Consider the following 19,972-nt stretch of genomic DNA (forward strand, 5'->3'; position numbering starts at 1 on the left):
TGTTTATAGATTTACAGTACGCCATGAGTGAAATAAGTCCTGAAAAAATGTGCAAATCAAGTTCATTAAGTTATGGAAAACTTTATTTTCCCTCCACTGTGCCTTATGTTCAATATGAGACTTTTCTCTGATCAATCCAGAGCAGACTGGGTCACACGCACACACACACACCTTTCCTCAGCTCTGCCTTAATAGGCGTGTCATCTTTTAAACTTGTCGTCTGAACCCCCGAGCGCAGAACTCATCAGCAGCTTTTTATAATGCATGACTGGCCCTTCATCCGCTCTCTCTCCAGCTGCTCTCCAGTCAACCAGAGTAAACAGCACTGCTCAAGACACACAAACTATATTGAATGCAAACACACTGTCTTTATAAACATACTTTCCTCAGAGGTATCAGCAAACCCCAAAATAAGGCCACACACACATCTAAAAGCCCACACTCACACATGCAGACATTAAACCAAATGACTTAAATCTAGGTGCTTAACTGGGGCAAAACATACCAGTCAACCCTGCTGGCAACCCATTAAAGCTTCATAGCGGATGAGAGAAATTATTCCCCTACTTTAGATGGTGAGTGACAGTTAACACTACTGATGAGCATTCCATTGAGTCCGTGGAGACACCATTCACACCAGGGTACTGGACTAGATCTACAGTTGGTATTTCAGCAGACCAGCCTGCACCTGCACCCGTCCACCACAGACGTTTTTGAGTGGATCGACACACAGACGGGGGCAGAGGCATATTTCATGCATGATTTGAAGTCAAGCTGGTGAACGACGCGCACGAGAGAGAGAGAGCGGACCGGAGCCACAGCAGCCAGTTTCGGAGTCATGTGTTACTGTTGTCTTGCCTTGTTCTTCCACAGAGACAAACAACTGCCTGGGTGGCAGAGAGAAGGGCAGACAGACCGACGCAGACACACGGATGCAGGAACACAGGCAGGCCAGCCATTCAGGTTCCTTGAAACTATCTAGGAAGATCAGAGACACTAAACTGATAGCTTTGAGACGGAGGCCCGATTTAACAGCGCTTGAAGGAAACGATCTGGAGGAGCACGGGAGAAAGACCGTTACTTGGTGCTTCATTTTTTATAAGAACTAAAGGGCCTTTATGATTGGGTTTAAAGATCTGTTGAGGTTGTTGCGTCAAGGTGTAACTTGTTCTCAACCTGAATGAGGTGGCCTAGAAACTAGGGTTTCTAAATACCCTCGTACGATATCGTTTTTAGCCAATTTGAATATTTGTACATTTTATATAAATACATGCAGACAACTTGTGCACTAGGTAATAGACGAAGCAGATTACATTAATTATTTTGACTGTTACATTATTTTTCATTATGAAGCTTACCCGTACTTGTTTTCCAAAACAGCTGTCATGTGTGTTTGTTTATAAAGAAGCACAATGAGCAAAACGGGAGCTTCTTGAGACCAGTCACTCCATGCAGCGCAACTGAAGAAAGGTGATCAAGTTACACTTGTATGATATTCACGACTAATGTTTGACAGCTATACATCTTATAACTATTAAGTTAATTATCTAAGATGGGACAAATTCTCTCCAGCTAGGTTCTCCCTCCAGCTAAGCTAAACGGCTAACGTTAGCTTGAAAGATCAAGCTTCTTGTAACAGAAGAGATCATCCCTTCCTGGATTAAGATCCCTGCTGACTAATATTTGTTTTGTGTGTTTTGAGATACTTGCAAACTTGTATGAGCTGGGTTGTTGGTCTTAGCGCTCGTTAGCATTTACTTAACCGCTATGGGGATTCCTTTGTACCTGTTAGTATACCAGAATGCTAACAAAATACTAACAAAATGCACCCCTTGTGTACACCACCGGTAAAAGGCACAAGCACGGTATGAAGGTATGCAAATCTGGATACCGCCTAACCCAAATAGGAACAGATACACGTGAGATCAATGTTGATGCGCTGGGGACACAGCGAAATGGTGAAAGCCCAGTAGATTTTATTTAACTAGGCAAGTCAGTTAAGAACAAATTCTTACTTTCAATGACGGCCTAGGAACAGTGGGTTAACTGTCTTGTTCAGGGGCAGAAGGACAGATTTTTACCTCGTCCGCTCGGGAATTCGATCTTGCAACCTTTCGGTTACTGGTCCAACGCTCTAACCACTAGGCTGCCTGCCGCCCCATGGGGATCAGATGAGGATCAACATGAAACTAAGGCACTTTTCTCCTGTCTTGCCTTCTCTCCATCTATCACTATTCATCTGCCTGTCTCAGTTACTGGGTCTCTAACCCTCTTTCTTTCTCTCAAGTGTCACCTTGCTTTATTTCCCTCACTTATTCTCTGTCGCCAACTCATTTCTACGCCCTTTTACCCTCGCTCTGTCCCTACTCCAAACTAGGCTTGGGCAATATATTGTATGTCGTATAGCGGTGTATTTGGAAAAAGCCACGGGATGGTTCTCCCAATATTCAAAAACATTTATTCAAACTTTTTCAATAAATGTTCAAATTTGTAGCTACTTTTTAAGTTGTTACCTGCAGTCCACTTGTGCAATACTTTAGGAGATAAAGCTTTCTTCATTTCACCTGTCCCATTTTAAACGAGGAAGCTTATCGTAGTTCCCCAGAACAGTTGAGCCAGTCACGTGTTTGTTTATAAACAGCACCCCGGGAGAAAGCCATGTGGTGAATCCATAGCATTCTATATCTATCAGGGAGTCTGTTGTGCAGCGCAATGAGGTGATGTACTTACACTTATGTGCAATTCATTACTCAATGTTTTCCATCAGATATCTTAGTATGGCTTTCTGCATCACAACTTTGTTCATTTGCACAATTTATCTTGTTCACTTTCGCTTGTAAATGTCCATACAGATCGAAAATTATATCCGGTAGCTAGTAGCTATGCTTGTAATAACTTTATGAGCTGGGTTTGCCAGTCTTTGCAATTAGTCTGTCCGTTTTTGCCCGTTAGCATTTAGCTATGCGATTTCACTATTATAGTAGTTTGTGCTAATTTTGTTAGCATTCTGGTAATACAAGCCCAATGGGCTTTCCTTGAGTTTTTAGCACCCCCTTTGTGTGCTATGCCAGTTATACTGTAAATCCTGGTATACGAGAAGGGCGATATGACAATATGAAAATCTGGATACCGCCCAAGCCTACTCCAAACCCTGTTACATCTTCTCTCAAACTATTTCCACCCTCTTACACCCATCTTCCATCCTTCCCATTCTTTCTCTGTCTATCCTCCCTAACCAAGTCTCTCACTTTGTGTCTCAGTCTCACTGAGCCTCTACACATCTCCCCATCTCAGTTTTGGGGAGGTGTGCGAGGCGAGAAAGGGAGTTGTGTAGGGAGGTAGATAGGGGTGAAGAGAGCAGCTGGAGCATCTGCAGCAGTCTCCTCTGACAGCAGCGTGGCATATGGCAGGGCCCTGTGAAGGATGGGCGCTGTCACCCGGCAAAGTGCTTACCCACAGACAGCCAGGAGAAAGAAATGGGGAGGGGGACGAGCGAGAGAGAAAGAGCAGGAGTAAGAGGAGGAAACAGCTGAACATCAGCACCCACCTCATTTATTCACACACTCCCTGGGAGGAGACGGTGGAGATGAAGAGGAGAGAGGATACGGAGGAGAGAGAGAAAGATAGAAAGAAAGCTCTGTGGATACAAAGAGGCTGTAGGGTGGTTAGGATGAGACTAGAAGCACTATTGTATCATCACTGTTATGAAGTAAGAGTTATGCTGGGGTAGAATGAGAAAACCCTTCAGTGGTTCATTCACTCCCTGAGGTGACAGAGTGGGTGAAAAAGATGGAGGCTACCTGAAACAAGCCAATCATGCCCACCAGCCGATGCTCTCTGACACTACCTCTGTCTGCCTAAAGGTGGACCACTGACTCACCAATTTAGGATGACTGAGTATCCGAAAGACACTTCTGTTCAACTTTCTGAATAGAGCTAGCCACACTTAACAGAAAGCAAAACCCCTTAGGCAGAGATACAGTACGTTTTATGAGGAAGTTCTCCAACTAACGTATGTGAAGGGGTGAAAAACTACAGTCCTTGAGAACTACTGGTGTGCAGGTTTTGCTTCATCCAAGCTGGTTTTGGAACTAAATCCTATATACAGTTAGTTCTCCAGGACCGGCGCTAGAGATCCATACATTACACTGCTTTAAAACTAAATCCATACAGTGTATTTAAACTGTGACCTTGGTGAGTGAGGTTAGTCCTGTCAGAGAAGAGAGGAGAGAGACCAGCCATTTACCAGGGTGTCTCATTAGAGAAGTGAGGAAAGTAGACACTTCTCCTCCACATACCAACCCATTAATCTGTCTGCCTGCACATTTCTCCTAAACTTCTATCCATCCAATTCTGCCCATCATCTCCCCTTTTTCCTGTCATCCACATACATGTCCTTTTCTCTCACTCTCCTTCACTCTCTCCTCCTCCACCCCCTCCTGTGCTCTCTTCTCCTCTGAAGGGACCTCATCTTTCCTTCACTCCTCCTCTCAGAACACCTCGTGACAGCCAGCACAGAACCTTTAATGGGAACTATCTTCTCATTAAATACCTGCAGGTGTCTGGAGCTTTGGCAGAGATGAACAGAGGGAATAAGATTATAGAGAGAGCGAGATCACGGGCGCGAGAGCACGAGCGCGATAACAAGAGAGCGAGATCACAAGTGCAAGATAACGAGAGCGAGAGATAACATGAGGGAAGAGAAAAAAAAGGATGGCTAGAAAGGATGGCTGGGTTTGTTCTGGCACTCCCCTACATGACACCCAGCCAGTTCGCTGGTGTGGGGTTAAAATAACTGCCTAAGGAGCAGCCAGAAAGAGGGCTTTCAGCTGGCACCAATTCACACGGGTACATGTCTCCTCTCCACCACACACCCTGTTCTACATCTCTGCCTGAGGGGAGAAGATGAGGGGCCAGGGGAGGGAGAGAGGATAGGAGAGGGAAGGGGGCCACAGGAGAGGATAAGAGATGGAGAACAAATACCAGGAGAGAGGGAAGAGATGTGTGCTGGGCTCTGGGGCTATTCCACCCTCTCAGAGGCAGGACGGGACCATATGGCCATTAACGAGAGAGCGCAAGAGAGATAACGAGAGAGAGCGAGAGAAGGTATAACGAGAGAGATGTATAACGAGAGAGATGTATAACGAGAGAGATGTATAACGAGAGAGATGTATAACGAGAGAGAGCAGAGCAAAGAAAAGAGTCCAGCTGGTCCTGAGAGATGTTTAACGAGAGCGATGTTTAACGAGAGCGATGTATAACGAGAGCGATGTATAACGAGAGCGATGTATAACGAGAGCGATGTATAACGAGAGCGATGTATAACGAGAGCGATGTATAACGAGAGCGATGTATAACGAGAGCGATGTATAACGAGAGCGATGTATAACGAGAGCGATGTATAACGAGAGCGATGTATAACGAGAGCGATGTATAACGAGAGCGATGTATAACGAGAGCGATGTATAACGAGAGAGATGTATAACGAGAGAGATGTATAACGAGAGAGATGTATAACGAGAGAGATGTATAACGAGAGAGATGTATAACGAGAGAGATGTATAACGAGAGAGAGAACAGAGCAAAGAAAAGAGTCCAGCTGGTCCTAAGAGAGATGTATAATGAGAGAGAGAGAGCTGAGCAAAGAAAAGAGTCCAGCTGGTCCTGGGGCTGAGTTCACAAACCTGTTCTACTAACGCACTGAAGCCTCAGGACCAGAACATCCAATAAATCATGATAAACCAAATTGCAACACAGTCAAAACAATACTATATTACTTATTGGGAAACACAAACACAAGCACAAAGCAAAATGCAGTGCTATCTGGCCCTAAATCGACAGTACACAGTGGCTAAATATTTGATCATGGTTACTGATCAAAACCTTAGAAAAACCTTGACAAAGTACAGGCTCAGTGAGAACAGCCTTGCCATTGAGAAGGGTAGACACAGAAAACCTGGCACCCTGTAGAGGAAAGGATGTGCAACCACTGCACAACAGCAGAACCTGAGACGGAGTTGGATTTCCTGACAAAATGTCAAAAATATAAAACAATTAGAGAGTGTCATTTTCCCAAATTTGAAACCCATATTCAAGGTTTCAAAGACCTCTCAGATGAGAGTAGGCGACCCTTCCTGTTGGGGGAGGACGCAGAGAACTGTGGGCTGGCAGCGCACTACATTGCTGCCTGCCATAAGTTGAGGGACAGTGACTGACAGACCAATCAACCTGCACATGTACTCTACTGTATGCTTGTTATTGTTGAATGTATGGTTATTTTGACCCTTGGTTATTGTTGTTACTGTTGTCCCGTTGACAATTTTGATTCTCATTTTTATATTGTAAATACCCAAAATAAGCTTTGGCAATATGTACATTGTTACGTCACGCCAATAAAGTGAATTGAATTTAGAGAGAGAGCAAGATGGCGAGAGAGAAAGATGGCGAGAGAGAAAGATGGCGAGAGAAAGATGGCGAGAGAGAAAGATCGAGAGAGAAAGATGGCGAGAGAGAGAGCGAGAGAGAAAGATGGCGAGAGAGAGAGCGAGAGAGAAAGATGGCGAGAGAGAGAGCGAGAGAGAAAGATGGCGAGAGAGAGAGCGAGAGAGAAAGATGGCGAGAGAGAGAGCGAGAGAGAAAGATGGCGAGAGAGAGAGCGAGAGAGAAAGATGGCGAGAGAAAGATGGCGAGAGAAAGATGGCGAGAGAGAGCGAGAGAAAGATGGCGAGAGAGAGCGAGAGAGAGCGAGAGAGAGAGCGAGAGAGAAAGATGGCGAGAGAGAAAGATGGCGAGAGAGAAAGATGGCGAGAGAGAAAGATGGCGAGAGAGAAAGATGGCGAGAGAGAAAGATGGCGAGAGAGAAAGATGGCGAGAGAAAGATGGCGAGAGAGAAAGATGGCGAGAGAGAAAGATGGCGAGAGAGAAAGATGGCGAGAGAGAAAGATGGCGAGAGAGAAAGATGGCGAGAGAGAAAGATGAGAGAGAAAGATGGCGAGAGAGAAAGATGGCGAGAGAGAAAGATGGCGAGAGAGAAAGATGCGAGAGAGAAAGATGGCGAGAGAGAAAGATGGAGAAAGAGAGAGAGGCGAGAGAGAGAGAGAAAAGATGGCGAGAGAGAAAGATGGCGAGAGAGAAAGAGAAAGATGGCGAGAGAGAGAGAGAAAGATGGCGAGGAGAGAGAAAGATGAGAGAGAGAGAAAGATGGAGAGAAGAGCGAGAGAAGAAAGATGGCGAGAGAGAAAGATGGCGAGAGAGAAAGATGGCGAAGATGGAAGAGCGAGAGAGAGATGGCGAAGAGAGCGAGAGAGAAAGATGGCGAGAGAGAGCGAGAGAGAAAGATGGCGAGAGAAAGAGAGAAAGATGGCGAGAGAGAGAGAGAGAGAGAGAGAGAAAGATGGCGAGAGAGAGAGAGAGAGCGAGAGAGAAAGATGAGAGAGAGCGAGAGAGAGATGGCGAGAGAGAGATGAAAGAGAGAGAGAGAAAGATGCGAGAGAGAGAAAGATGATGCGAGCGAGAGAGAAGAGAAAGATGCGAGAGAGAGAGAAAGATGGCGAGAGAGAGCGAGAGAGAAAGATGGAGAAAGAGGCGAGAGAGAAAGATGATGAGAGAGAAGCGAGAGAGATGCGAGAGAGAAAGATGGCGAGAGAGAGAAAAGATGGCGAGAGAGAAAGATGGCGAGAGAGAGCGAGAGAGAAAGATGGCGAGAGAGAGCGAGAGAGAGAAAGATGGCGAGAGAGAAAGATGGCGAGAGAGAAAGATGGCGAGAGAGAAAGATGGCGAGAGAGAAAAAGATGGCGAGAGAGATGCGAGAGAGAAAGATGGCGAGAGAGAGCGAGAGAGAGAAAGATGGCAGCGAGAGCGAGAAAGAAGAGGAGAGAGAGAAAGATGAGAGAAAGATGGCGAGAGAGAGAGAAAGATGGCGAGAGAGAGAGAAAGATGGCGAGAGAGAGAGAGAAAGATGGCGAGAGAGAGAGAGAAAGATGGCGAGAGAGAGAGAGAAAGATGGCGAGAGAGAGAGAGAAAGATGGCGAGAGAGAGAGAGAAAGATGGCGAGAGAGAGAAAGATGGCGAGAGAGAGAGAAAGATGGCGAGAGAGAGAGAAAGATGGCGAGAGAGAGAGAAAGATGGCGAGAGAGAGAGAAAGATGGCGAGAGAGAGAGAAAGATGCGAGAGAGAAAGATGGCGGAGAGAGAGAAAGAGAAAGATGGCGAGAGAGAGCGAGAAAGATGATGCGAGAGATGTATAGAGAGAAGATGGCGAGAGCCGAGAGCGGAGAAAGATAGAGAGAAAGATGGCGAGAGAGCGGAGATGTATAGAGAGAAAGATGGCGAGAGCGGGAGATGTATAGAGAGAAAGATGGCGAGAGCGGGAGATGTATAGAGAGAAAGATGGCGAGAGCGGGAGATGTATAGAGAGAAAGATGGCGAGAGCGGGAGATGTATAGAGAGAAAGATGGCGAGAGCGGGAGATGTATAGCGAGAGAAAGATGCGCGAGAGCGGGGAGATGATGGCGAGAGAGAGAGAGCGAGAGAGAAAGATGGCGGGAGATGTATAGCGAGAGAGCGAAAGGAGATGTGGCGATAGCGAGAGAGCGAGCGGGAGATGTATAGCGAGAGAGCGAGCGAGATGAGAAAGATGGCGAGCGAGAGAGCGAGAGGAGAGATGTGGCGAGAGAGAGAGAGAAAGATGGCGAGCGAGAGAGCGAGCGAGAGAGATGTATAGAGAAAGATGGCGAGAGAGCGAGAAAGATGGCGGGAGATGGGCGAGAGAGAGAGAGAAAGATGGCGAGAGAGAGAGAGAGAAGAAGATGAGAGAGCGAGAGAGAGAGAGAAGAGAGGCGGAGAGATGGCGAGAGAGAGAGAGAAAGATGGCGAGAGAGAGAAAGATGGCGAGAGAGAGAAAGATGGCGAGAGAGAGGAAGATGGCGAGAGAGAGAGAAAGATGGCGAGAGAGAGAGAAAGATGGCGAGAGCGGGAGATGTATAGAGAGAAAGATGGCGAGAGCGGGAGATGTATAGAGAGAAAGATGGCGAGAGCGGGAGATGTATAGAGAGAAAGATGGCGAGAGCGGGAGATGTATAGAGAGAAAGATGGCGAGAGCGGGAGATGTATAGAGAGAAAGATGGCGAGAGTATAGAGAAAGATGGCGAGAGATGTATAGAGAGAATGGGGGAGATGTATAGAGAGCGAGAGATGCGAGAGAGCGAGATGTATAGCGAGAGAGCGAGCGGGAGATGTATAGCGAAGAGAGCGAGCGGGAGATGTAGAGAGAGCGAGCGGGAGATGATGTGTATAGCGAGAGAGCGAGCGGGAGATGTATAGCGAGAGAGCGAGCGAGGAGATGTATAGCGAGAGAGCGAGCGGGAGATGTATAGCGAGAGAGCGAGCGGGAGATGTATAGCGAGAGAGCGAGCGGGAGATGTATAGCGAGAGAGCGAGCGGGAGATGTATAGCGAGAGAGCGAGCGGGAGATGTATAGCGAGAGAGCGAGCGGGAGATGTATAGCGAGAGAGCGAGCGGGAGATGACAATTCCTTCGAACCGCATGACTTTGGTTTTTGCTCTGACATGCACTGTCTACTGTGGGACCTTATATAGACAGGGGTGTGCCTTTCCAAATAGTGTCCAATTATTTGAATTTAACACAGTTGGACTCCAATCAAGTTGTAGAAACATCAAGGATGATCAATTGAAAAGAGGATGCACCTGAGCTCAATTTCGAGTCTCATAGCAAAGGGTCTGAACACTTACGTAAATAAGGTATTTGTTTTTATACATTTGCAAAACATTAAGAACCAGTTTCGCTTTGTCATTATGGGGTATTGTGTGTAGATTGAGGAGGCAAAAAAACAATGTAATCCATTTTAGAATGAGGCTGTAACGTAACAAAATATGGAAAAAGTCAAGGGGCCTGAATACTTCCCGAATGCACTGCATGTACAGTTGAAGTCGGAAGTTTAAATACACTTAGGTTGGCGTCATTTAAACTCGTTTTTCAACCACACCACAAATGTCTTGTTAACAAACTATAGTTTTGGCAAGTCGGTTAGGACAGCCACTTTGTGCATGACAAGTTATTTTTCCAACAATTGTTTACAGACAGATTATTATGCTGGTATATAGTAAAATACAGTGTACCGCCCAGCCAAATCCACATGGGTTTCCTCATTAACGGAGCTGGTGTAATTACCAGAGATTAACACAAGAGGGGCAGCCACCCAGGACTATAACCAACCAGCAGCCAGCACCACTGGGGAGGCCTGTGTTGTAAGTACTCTCTATGCCAAGCCTCTCTCACATACACCGGCACATGTGCATACACACACAGTACACGCAGTCACACACACAGTACACGCAGTCACACCTCACCACCCCCACAGCTCTGAAGTAGCTGCTATGCCCCTCCTACTTGTCTGTCAATAGGCCCAGTTTGGAAGCACTAAACAGACTTGCACATCGCTCCGCTTTCTCTCGTAACAAACAAGTTGGGAACTTCAAGACATGGATTCCAGCACCATACCCACAGGGTTAATTAGGTTTGCTTTAAACAGCCACCACCATGCTTTTTAAACATTCATGGGTGAATGCATGACAACGAGAACATTAACATATCCAGAAAGTTAACCTCTACTCTGTTCCCCGATCCAACAGGGGGGGCTGGGCAACACAGAGAGATGGTTGACCTCTGCTGCCCCCTCTGTTACAGCCTAGTAATAACAGGGGATATAATCTAGCCCAACACTACACAGCATCTGACCTGAGCCCTACTGACAAATTGACAGAATAAGAATCCGTACAGACCTTTTTGGTCTTAATTTAAAAAGTTAGGCATAAGGTTAGCAGTGTGGTTGGGGTTGGCGAAGAGTAACTTTGTGGCAACTAGTGATGACCCATGAGGTTTTCCTGGTCAGGTCACATGGTTAGGACAGACTCCTGGCCCAAGTCCCAGTGTAGCTGTGTGTGTCCTATAAACGGGTTAGCGGTGTGTGTCCTATAAACGGGTTAGCGGTGTGTGTCCTATAAACGGGTTAGCGGTGTGTGTCCTATAAACGGGTTAGCGGTGTGTGTCCTATAAACGGGTTAGCGGTGTGTGTCCTATTAAACGGGTTAGCGGTGTGTGTCCTATTAAACGGGTTAGCGGTGTGTGTCCTATTAAACGGGTTAGCGGTGTGTGTCCTATTAAACGGGTTAGCGGTGTGTGTCCTATAAACGGGTTAGCGGTGTGTGTCCTATTAAACGGGTTAAAACAGAACTTATTTAGCAGGCGAAACCCCGAGGACAAACCATTCAGATTTATTTTTTGGAGGGGGTCACACTTTTCCATGGGATTTCATTGGGAATCCAGATTTCTAAGGGACCTTCTTGCAGTTGCTATCGCTTCCACTGGATGTCAACAGTCTTTAGAAATTGGTTGAGGTTATTCCTTTGTGTAATGAAGAAGTACGGCCATCTTGAACGAGGGTAACTTGAAGTGTACTGTTTGATAGAGGCGCGTGACCAGAAAGCATGCTACAGTTTGTTTTCTTCCTTTATTGAACACAGATCATCCCGTCTTCAATTGTATCGATTATTTACATTAAAAATACCTAAAGTTGTATTAAAAAGTAGTTTGAAATGTTTCAGCAACAGGTAACTTTTGAGATAATTTGGAACCAGTGTTTTTCTGGATCAAAAGCGCCAAATAAATGGACATTTTGGATATATATCGACGGAATTAAATCAAACAAAAGGACCATTTGTGATGTTTATGGGACATATTGGAGTGCCAACAAAAGAAGCTCGTCAAAGGCATGAATTATAGTTTTATTTCTGCGTTGTGTCGCGCCTGCAGGGTTGAAATATGGTTTCTCTCTTTGTTTATGGAGGTGCTATCCTCAGATAATAGCATCGTTTGCTTTAGCCGAAAAGCCTTTTTGAAATCTGACATGTTGGCTGGATTCACAACAAGTGTAGCTTTAATTTGCTCTCTCGTGTGTGATTTAATGAAAGTTAGATTTTTATAGTAATTTATTTGAATTTGGCGCTCTGCATTTTCCCTGGCTTTTGGCCAGGTGGGACGCGTCCCACATATCCCAGAGAGGTTAACCAACAACCGCAACAAAGTATTTGAGAGACAAGTTCTCATTGTGCAACTTTATTTCGGTTTTCAATAAACATTGGGGACAAAATATTGTTTACATGTTATCAACAACATAAGCCGACCCCGTCTGTTTTGCCCCACAGTAGAGCACAAGTCAATGTAGTTGCTAACCAACCAACCCGTCTATAGAGATACATCTAACTGCCAACATTATAGGGCGTTGGGCCCCACAAACCAGAACAGCTTCAACATGCCTTAGCATACATTCTACAAGTGTCTGGAACTCTATTAGAGGGATCCGACACCATTCTTCCACGAGAAATTCCATCATTTGGTGTTCTGTTGACGGTGCTGGAAGACACCGTCTCAGGCGCCACTCCAGAATCTAATATAAAGTGTTCAATTGGGTTGAGATCTGGTGACTGACACACACCGTATGCTCCTTTGAGACCCTCTTTCAAAGTCATTGACATCTATTATTCTAGCCAGGGTAGACAAATTAATCGACAACAGGGCTTTTTTATACATGACCCTAAGCATGATGGGATGTTAATTTCTTAATTAACACCTGCACCTGCTTTCAATATACTTTGAATGCCTAATTTACTTTATTTCCTTTATTTTGGCAGTTACCTATATCTCTATGTTGTGTGAACTTGTGTCCTACCTCACAGAAGAGAGTGAGCTTGTCGTCAGGCAGCAGCCCATTGGCCTCGTCCAGCAGGAAGTCTCTCCTGATGAATTTCTTAAAGCCCCAGTCCTTCCCCTGGACAAACCGGTATGCCCTCTGGCTCTCTGTAAAAGGGAACAACACAGACAGTTAGTGCACGTGTGTCTGTCATGACCATGAGAAAGGAGAACGTGAGAGTGAGCACAGCCAGACAGGAGGTTGAATGAAGGAAGTGTCACCTGCAGGGGACTTTTAACACCTCATAAGAAAACGATGCCACACTCCACAGACATTTTTCACACACTCCCTCATCTCTGGCACACAGGCACGATAAGCAGGTGGGATAAGCAGGGATCAAAGCATCCCATTATAAAGTGCTTATGGACTGCCAACTATGTCTGCCTGAGAAGAGGCAGGGAGGGTTCTGTGCACTACAAACACACAAGAGAAATGCCTTCATGCGGTCCTTCACCAGGAATATGTACATACACTGGCTGCGTCCAGAATGGCACCCTTTTCCCTATATAGTGTACTACAAAAGTAGTGCACTACATAGGGAATAGGGTGTTATTTGGGACACAACCACTGAGGACATACTCAACATACATAACACAATAACTAGAGTCAGAGACACTGCTGTACCATAGTGATTCTGATGGCCCAGTTGGTAAGACTGATGCCAACAACGCCAAGGTCACGGGTTCAAGTCCCTTAGGGATGACATACTACAAATATAAATGCACTCACTTTACTATAAATGGCTTTGGATCAAAGAGTCTGCCAAGTCAGATCACAATGAATTCCCTGCCCGGACATTTTACTACAAGACCCTCTCAAAGATCTCCAATGAAACATCACATAAAGATCCCTGGTCATGTATAGAATGACATGATCCCATCTAAGAAGCTCCTGTAGGGCAGGCCCCTCCTGTAGGGCAGGCCCCTCCTGTAGGGCAGGCCCCTCCTGTAGGGCAGGCCCCTCCTGCCATATAGGATGAGGATCCCTGGGGTCTAAAGAACCACACACACATCTGCCGTTCGTCTGCCTCTCTTTCGGCGTGGTGTGTTTTAGGAACCACCCACTGATGGACGTCTGGCTGCAGGCGTTTTCACCAGATTCTACATGAAGAATCGGTTAGCAAATTACAGCCAGAACTCTGTGCAGGGGTGCTGGGTACCATCGGCCAGCAAACACTACTGGTGTCCAAGCCTTAAGAGATCTCCTGCCATATCCAAGTGGGAGTCATTCAGACGAGGTAACAGCTCTGCTGAAAGCTCTATGTGAAATTCACCAGCAGCGGTATGATGCAGTGGTGGGTACAGTAGTCAACCAGGCAGGCAGGGGCTGCACTCCAAATGGCACCCTATTCCCTTTATAGTGCACTACATCGACCAGAGCCCTATGGGCTATATGGAATAGGGAATATGCTGTCATTTGGGATGTCTACAGACAGTGGTGGAGTTGTGCACATATCCAGTTCTCCACCCCAGTGCTCAATCAGGGGGTCCTCTCCCTCTAATCCCTCCTCTGGAGATGGGCTACAAACAGGCCCTGACAGCCACCCTCTCAGACTGACAGAAATCCAAACACTCCAAAGGCTCTTTTCTCTACTCTTTTTTTCCTACTTTATTCATCGTCACTCTCCTCTTTTCCTCTCTGCATAATAGGAACTGATGTCAGAAGACTTTCATTTAAAGGCTTTGCGTCAGTCTCTCCCTCTCTCTCTCATCTTAAACCTGTGTTGTTGAAAGCCACGTCAAACTTTTATGGACTTGACATGCCAAGTAGTGTATGGTTGGATACACAAACACACAGAGCAAAAGCACTGCATCTTAGTCTTTTCCTTGTCTGCCTTATTTGTCTGAAATCTTTCAGTCTGCCTTTTCTCTATTTCCTTTCCGATATGTGAGAGACTCAGGCATGGTCCCCTGGCCAGCAGCTCCTCTCCCTGTGTGGTGGAGGGATTGTCCTGTGTGTTATCAGGGTATATGGAAGAAGACCAGCAGCCTGTGACAACTTCCTACGGGGCTGGGTCTCAGCCTAATGGAGGTGTGAGGACGGTGGGAGGAGAGAGAGAGAGAGAGAGGGAGGGCTAGCTGGGAGGAGGGAGGGATGGAACGGGAGCGCAGAGAACGGAGGAGAAAGGGTGAGAGGAGTCCAACGGCAGGAAGAGAGAGAGAGGGCTAGCTGGGAGGAGGGAGGGATGGAACGGGAGCACAGAGAACAGAGGAGAAAGGGTGAGAGGAGTCCTACTGCAGGAAGAGGGAGAGAGGGCTAGCTGGGAGGAGGGAGGGATGGAACGGGAGCGCAGAGAACGGAGGAGAAAGGGTGAGAGGAGTCCAACGGCAGGAAGAGAGAGAGAGGGCTAGCTGGGAGGAGGGAGGGATGGAACGGGAGCACAGAGAACAGAGGAGAAAGGGTGAGAGGAGTCCTACTGCAGGAAGAGGGAGAGAGGGCTAGCTGGGAGGAGGGAGGGACAGATCGGGAGCACAGAGAACGGAGGAGAAAGGGTGAGAGGAGTCCAACGGCAGGAAGAGAGAGAGAGAGAGGGAGGGCTAGCTGGGAGGAGGGAGGGATGGAACGGGAGCACAGAGAACAGAGGAGAAAGGGTGAGAGGAGTCCTACTGCAGGAAGAGGGAGAGAGGGCTAGCTGGGAGGAGGGAGGGACAGAACAGGAGCACAGAGAACGGAGGAGAAAGGGTGAGAGGAGTCCAACGGCAGGAAGAGAGAGAGAGAGAGAGGGCTAGCTGGGAGGAGGGAGGGATGGAACGGGAGCACAGAGAACGGAGGAGAAAGGGTGAGAGGAGTCCTACTGCAGGAAGAGGGAGAGAGAGAGAGGGCTAGCTGGGAGGAGGGAGGGACAGAACGGGAGCACAGTGAACGGAGGAGAAAGGGTGAGAGGAGTCCAACGGCAGGAAGAGAGAGAGAGAGAGAGAGAGAGAGAGGAGGGCTAGCTGGGAGGAGGGAGGGATGGAACGGGAGCACAGAGAACGGAGGAGAAAGGGTGAGGAGTCCAACGGCAGGAAGAGAGAGAAGAGAGAGAGAGAGAGAGAGAGAGAGAGAGAGAGAGAGAGAGGGAGGGCTAGCTGGGAGGAGGGAGGGATGGAACAGGAGCACAGAGAACGGAGGAGAAAGGGTGAGAGGAGTCCTACTGCAGGAAGAGGGAGAGAGGGCTAGCTGGGAGGAGGGAGGGACAGAACGGGAGCAAAGAGAACGGAGGAGAAAGGGTGAGAGGAGTCCAACGGCAGGAAGAGAGAGAGAGAGAGAGAGAGAGAGAGAGAGAGGCTAGCTGGGAGGAGGGAGGGATGGAACGGGAGCACAGAGAACGGAGGAGAAAGGGTGAGGAGTCCAACTGCAGGAAGAGAGAGGTGAGATTTCTCCTCTACTGCTCAGTCCCTGCTCACTCTCCACACTAAGGTGTATGTCTGTGTGCACATGTGCGTGCGCCTGTGAGTTTGTATGCGTGTGTGTATTAAGCTGAGCTCAGCTGACCCTGCTGCCTCGACTGGGTCTCCTGAGCAGGACCAGAACCTCACGCTGGCATGGAATCAACCTCAGGTCAGACCGCATGTGGTCACGGTCGGGTCACAGCAGGCTGGGTCACCAAGTCAGGAGGGGAGGAACACACCGGGAATAACAAATAGGAGAGGAGGAAGAGGAGTGCGAAGACCAGCGATGGAAGCATGTCACTCAAACAGTGGATAGAAGCCTGTCACTAACAGTGCAGGCAGAGAGGTGGCATGTGAGGTGAGATATGTAGATAGATGGAGTGAGACAAGAGATAAGGGAAAAAAATAGGAAGGCGAGAGAGACAGGGACAGAGTTTTAGAGAGGAGAAGGGAAAGATCGAGCGAGCGAGAGAGAGTAGAGCCAGGCTGTTTTAGAGAGCATAGCATACATATTCAGGCTGTGGCTCAGGGGCCTGGTTGAAACACACAGTGAGAAGGTCACCCAGAAGACTGGCTGGCAAACATCACACTCCGGGCCAACAGAGGAGCACTACTCAATAGTGTGGGTCACACTAAGAGTGTGTGTGTGCGGGCATGACAGAGAAAGTGTAATGTACAGTATGTACATCAGTTCAAAACACAACTCTAATCCCTCAATCCCTCCAGCCCTCTGTGATCATCTGTTCTCTGGAAGGAGGTTTAGAGAATCCCAAAAGGAGCCTGGAGCTTTCCCCATTACACAAACACAATCAAGCATTCACACACCTAGACCTTCATACACAGACACACTCCAACCCCATCCTCCCAACCACTACTGCCTACATCCCCATCCCACTTCTTCCCTCCACTTCAATTGCTGCCCTTTAGTCTACATCCCATTCATTAAATACAGTACACAAGACATACAGTCCAATGTCTAACAGCATGATAGACAACGCTTCAGTATGTGTAATGGAGCAACCTGCATTTGCAACAGACACGCACCTACAAAGGCTGACATATAATCCGGAAGGCAGGCACACAAGCTCGCTCGCTCACACACACCACAAATACACAAACAAGCACACACACGCACGCCATTTCCGAAGAAAATCTCATCTCTATTGAATAATGAGCTCTATAAGCAAGTGTCAGCACAAACATGTGTAACGACGTTCCTTCTAGCCGTGTCGATATGTGATTATGTAAAGACTGTCCAATGACTCTTCCCACAACACAACAACACTGAATGCCTGACCGCCCCCATCAGTAACCGCGGGCAACTAGCTCTGACAACCACAGGCAAGCATTCAGACAGAGGTTTCAATCAGCCAGGAGACCATGTGGAACTAAAGACACTAACCACAACACCACAAACACTGTACTGGCAAATGAGATCGTTCTTTTAAAATATACAGTGTATGAAGACCTGTGTACACATAGCAAATTAACCTGAACTTGAACCTGTGACCAAACACACTGGAAAAATAACCTCTACTTAGCACTTTGCACCTAAAAAGCACTACAAACCCACTGTCTGAGAATAACACTCAGCTCTGGGCCATTTAAATAAACCCTAGCCACCACCGCCATATAGCAGGAGACTTCCTCTCTCTCTCTCTCTCTCGCTCTCTCTCTCTCTCTCTCTCTCTCTGTGTTCTCAGAGCTGTCAGTGCAGCAGTGTGTCTGCCAGCAGGCTGCTTTATCTGGCACGGGAGAAGAGGGGGGGCCAAGAGACACGTTACAAACCGTTCATCCACAATCCCACAGGAGAGCCAGCTCGCTAGCGACTAAGCCAGGGAGAGAAATTATGTGGCAGAGAGGAGAGGATGTTTGGGGGAGAGGAGAGAGAGAGGTGGGGGCTGCCAGTGGAGCCCAAATCTATCTCCATTAGCAGGCAGTAACACCATCAGAGACCAACAGAGGAGACCAACATACATTACTGATTGAGGCTCTCTATTCTGGTGGGGGTGGCTGAACAGTATGAGGTTGAAGGTCAGATCCACTTGAAACAGTTCATGTTTAAGGCAGCAAATGATATATGCAGCATCTTTACATTACTCACAATCATCTTTAACCATATTTCTAACCACCTATGTATCTGTTTATTTAGCTATGTATCACACCAATCTGTACATGGACTTACTATCCATTTCAGTGGAGTGTGTGGCCCTGTGAGACTGTGTGGAGAGCCCCAGCAGTGACATGCCACATAAACAGTCCTCACACTCTGAGCCACAGCCTTCTTAATTAAGGCACTTTGTTTTTATTTGGCCTGGGTTCTCTTCAGGAGGCATGGATTTAATTGGATTCTAAATGATCCAGAACAGATAGAGCTATCTTTACTGCCATATTCTCAGACAGAGTGCTCGCTGAAGTCCCTTGTCACGAATACGGTGGCTGCGGGTAATTGTCTCCAGCGACAAGGCGAGCAGAGAGCTGAGGGGAAGATGGGGTGCACCACCAAAGAACACAATTTACAGCAAACCCCCCAGAGACACGAAGAGGAGAACAGAAGATAAGACATTTTCTCCACTTCTATCAACATTCTCCATGTTTAATCTCTTTCAGTGGTCATGTGGAGAAGCAGGTGCAGGTGAGCTGACCGAGTGAAGGAATGAAACGGCTCTAGGTGGTGTTTACCACCCACTCTGCAGGCTACTGCTGTCCCTCTTAGAGTGGTGCAGTGAAATGGGCACAGCCAACTATGCATTAACTGTACCTTAAGAGCCTCTCAAGTGAGCTTGATGCACAATTACAGTATGCAGCCCAGGGCCTGTTTCATAACAGTAGTGTTTGTGAATGTGTTGTTGTTGAGTGAAAAAGCACTGCCACAATGAAGATGTAGAGTGTAGAACAGAGAGAGGGAAAGTGTGTGAGGGAGGGAGGGGTTGAGTTCACGCGGTAGACGTTTCTCAGCAGGAAAACCATTTCCCTTTCTACATGACCTGCACTGCGGGTGGTTGTAAACAGTCTTGCTGCATACACCTCTGATACAAACATTCCTCCTCTGCCCCTCTCCTCACATACTTCCTGTGCTCGACAAGGTGCCGGAGGAGAGACAACCAACCAGGTAGAGAGCCTGATAACCAGGAAGCGGTCACATCTGGCCCACTCAAATTCAATTCCACACAAGTTTGCTTTTCCTCCCCATAACATAACCTAATTAAAAAGAGCAGGCATTGGAAGAAACACATTTCCTTTCCAATTCATCAGCCAGAGAAGAGGCAGAAGACAAAAATTGCTCCATGCTACTTTGAATTAAATATGGGGGGGAACAAATCCCACCTGCAGTGATTATACACACCCATATGGCTATCAACACCTCGGCCCGCACACTGAATTAGACACTTTGGCTCCCCCTATGCACACACTCACTTAGTATACCTCAGAGACACAGGTAATACATCTCTCAAACCTCCTAACCTTGTTCCTATTAGTCAACATGTCTTCCATGTTCTACTGCCAAGCTACAGGTTTGAGCTGAGAGGTTCAAGAGTGGATTGTTATAAGTAGTTCTGTTATCACATTACCTCTCACACACCTACATAATATCAAGCCAGGTACACTATGGGATTACAATGGCAGAGCACCACTGACCCTATAGAGATGGTGGGTTGTTGGGGATAGATATTTCCCAAGCAAAAAAATGATTCACATTCAAGAAAACATTAAAAAGTACATCTACTAAGATTGGCCATATGACTGGACAGATACTGACACCTGAATTGACTGTGACCTTTCAGGTATTTTAAATGTCTGTAGTGTCTACTTGTTAATGTTATTTAAATGCATGT

General features: G+C 47.1%; 1 protein-coding gene across 2 annotated transcripts in view; it reads right to left on the minus strand.

Annotated features, from left to right (window-relative positions):
* Nucleotides 1-19,972, minus strand: part of spop (speckle type BTB/POZ protein) — a 113,662-nt gene that overhangs the window by 38,142 nt on the left and 55,548 nt on the right. For both annotated transcript variants that reach the window (XM_065010282.1, XM_065010283.1), the window contains exon 6: nucleotides 12,745-12,872. In XM_065010282.1, the coding sequence (XP_064866354.1) occupies nucleotides 12,745-12,872 (128 nt within the window). The remainder of the gene's footprint in view (nucleotides 1-12,744; nucleotides 12,873-19,972) is intronic.

Source organism: Oncorhynchus nerka, linkage group LG26 (assembly GCF_034236695.1).
Source record: "Oncorhynchus nerka isolate Pitt River linkage group LG26, Oner_Uvic_2.0, whole genome shotgun sequence".
NCBI classification, from domain to species: Eukaryota; Metazoa; Chordata; class Actinopteri; order Salmoniformes; family Salmonidae; genus Oncorhynchus; species Oncorhynchus nerka.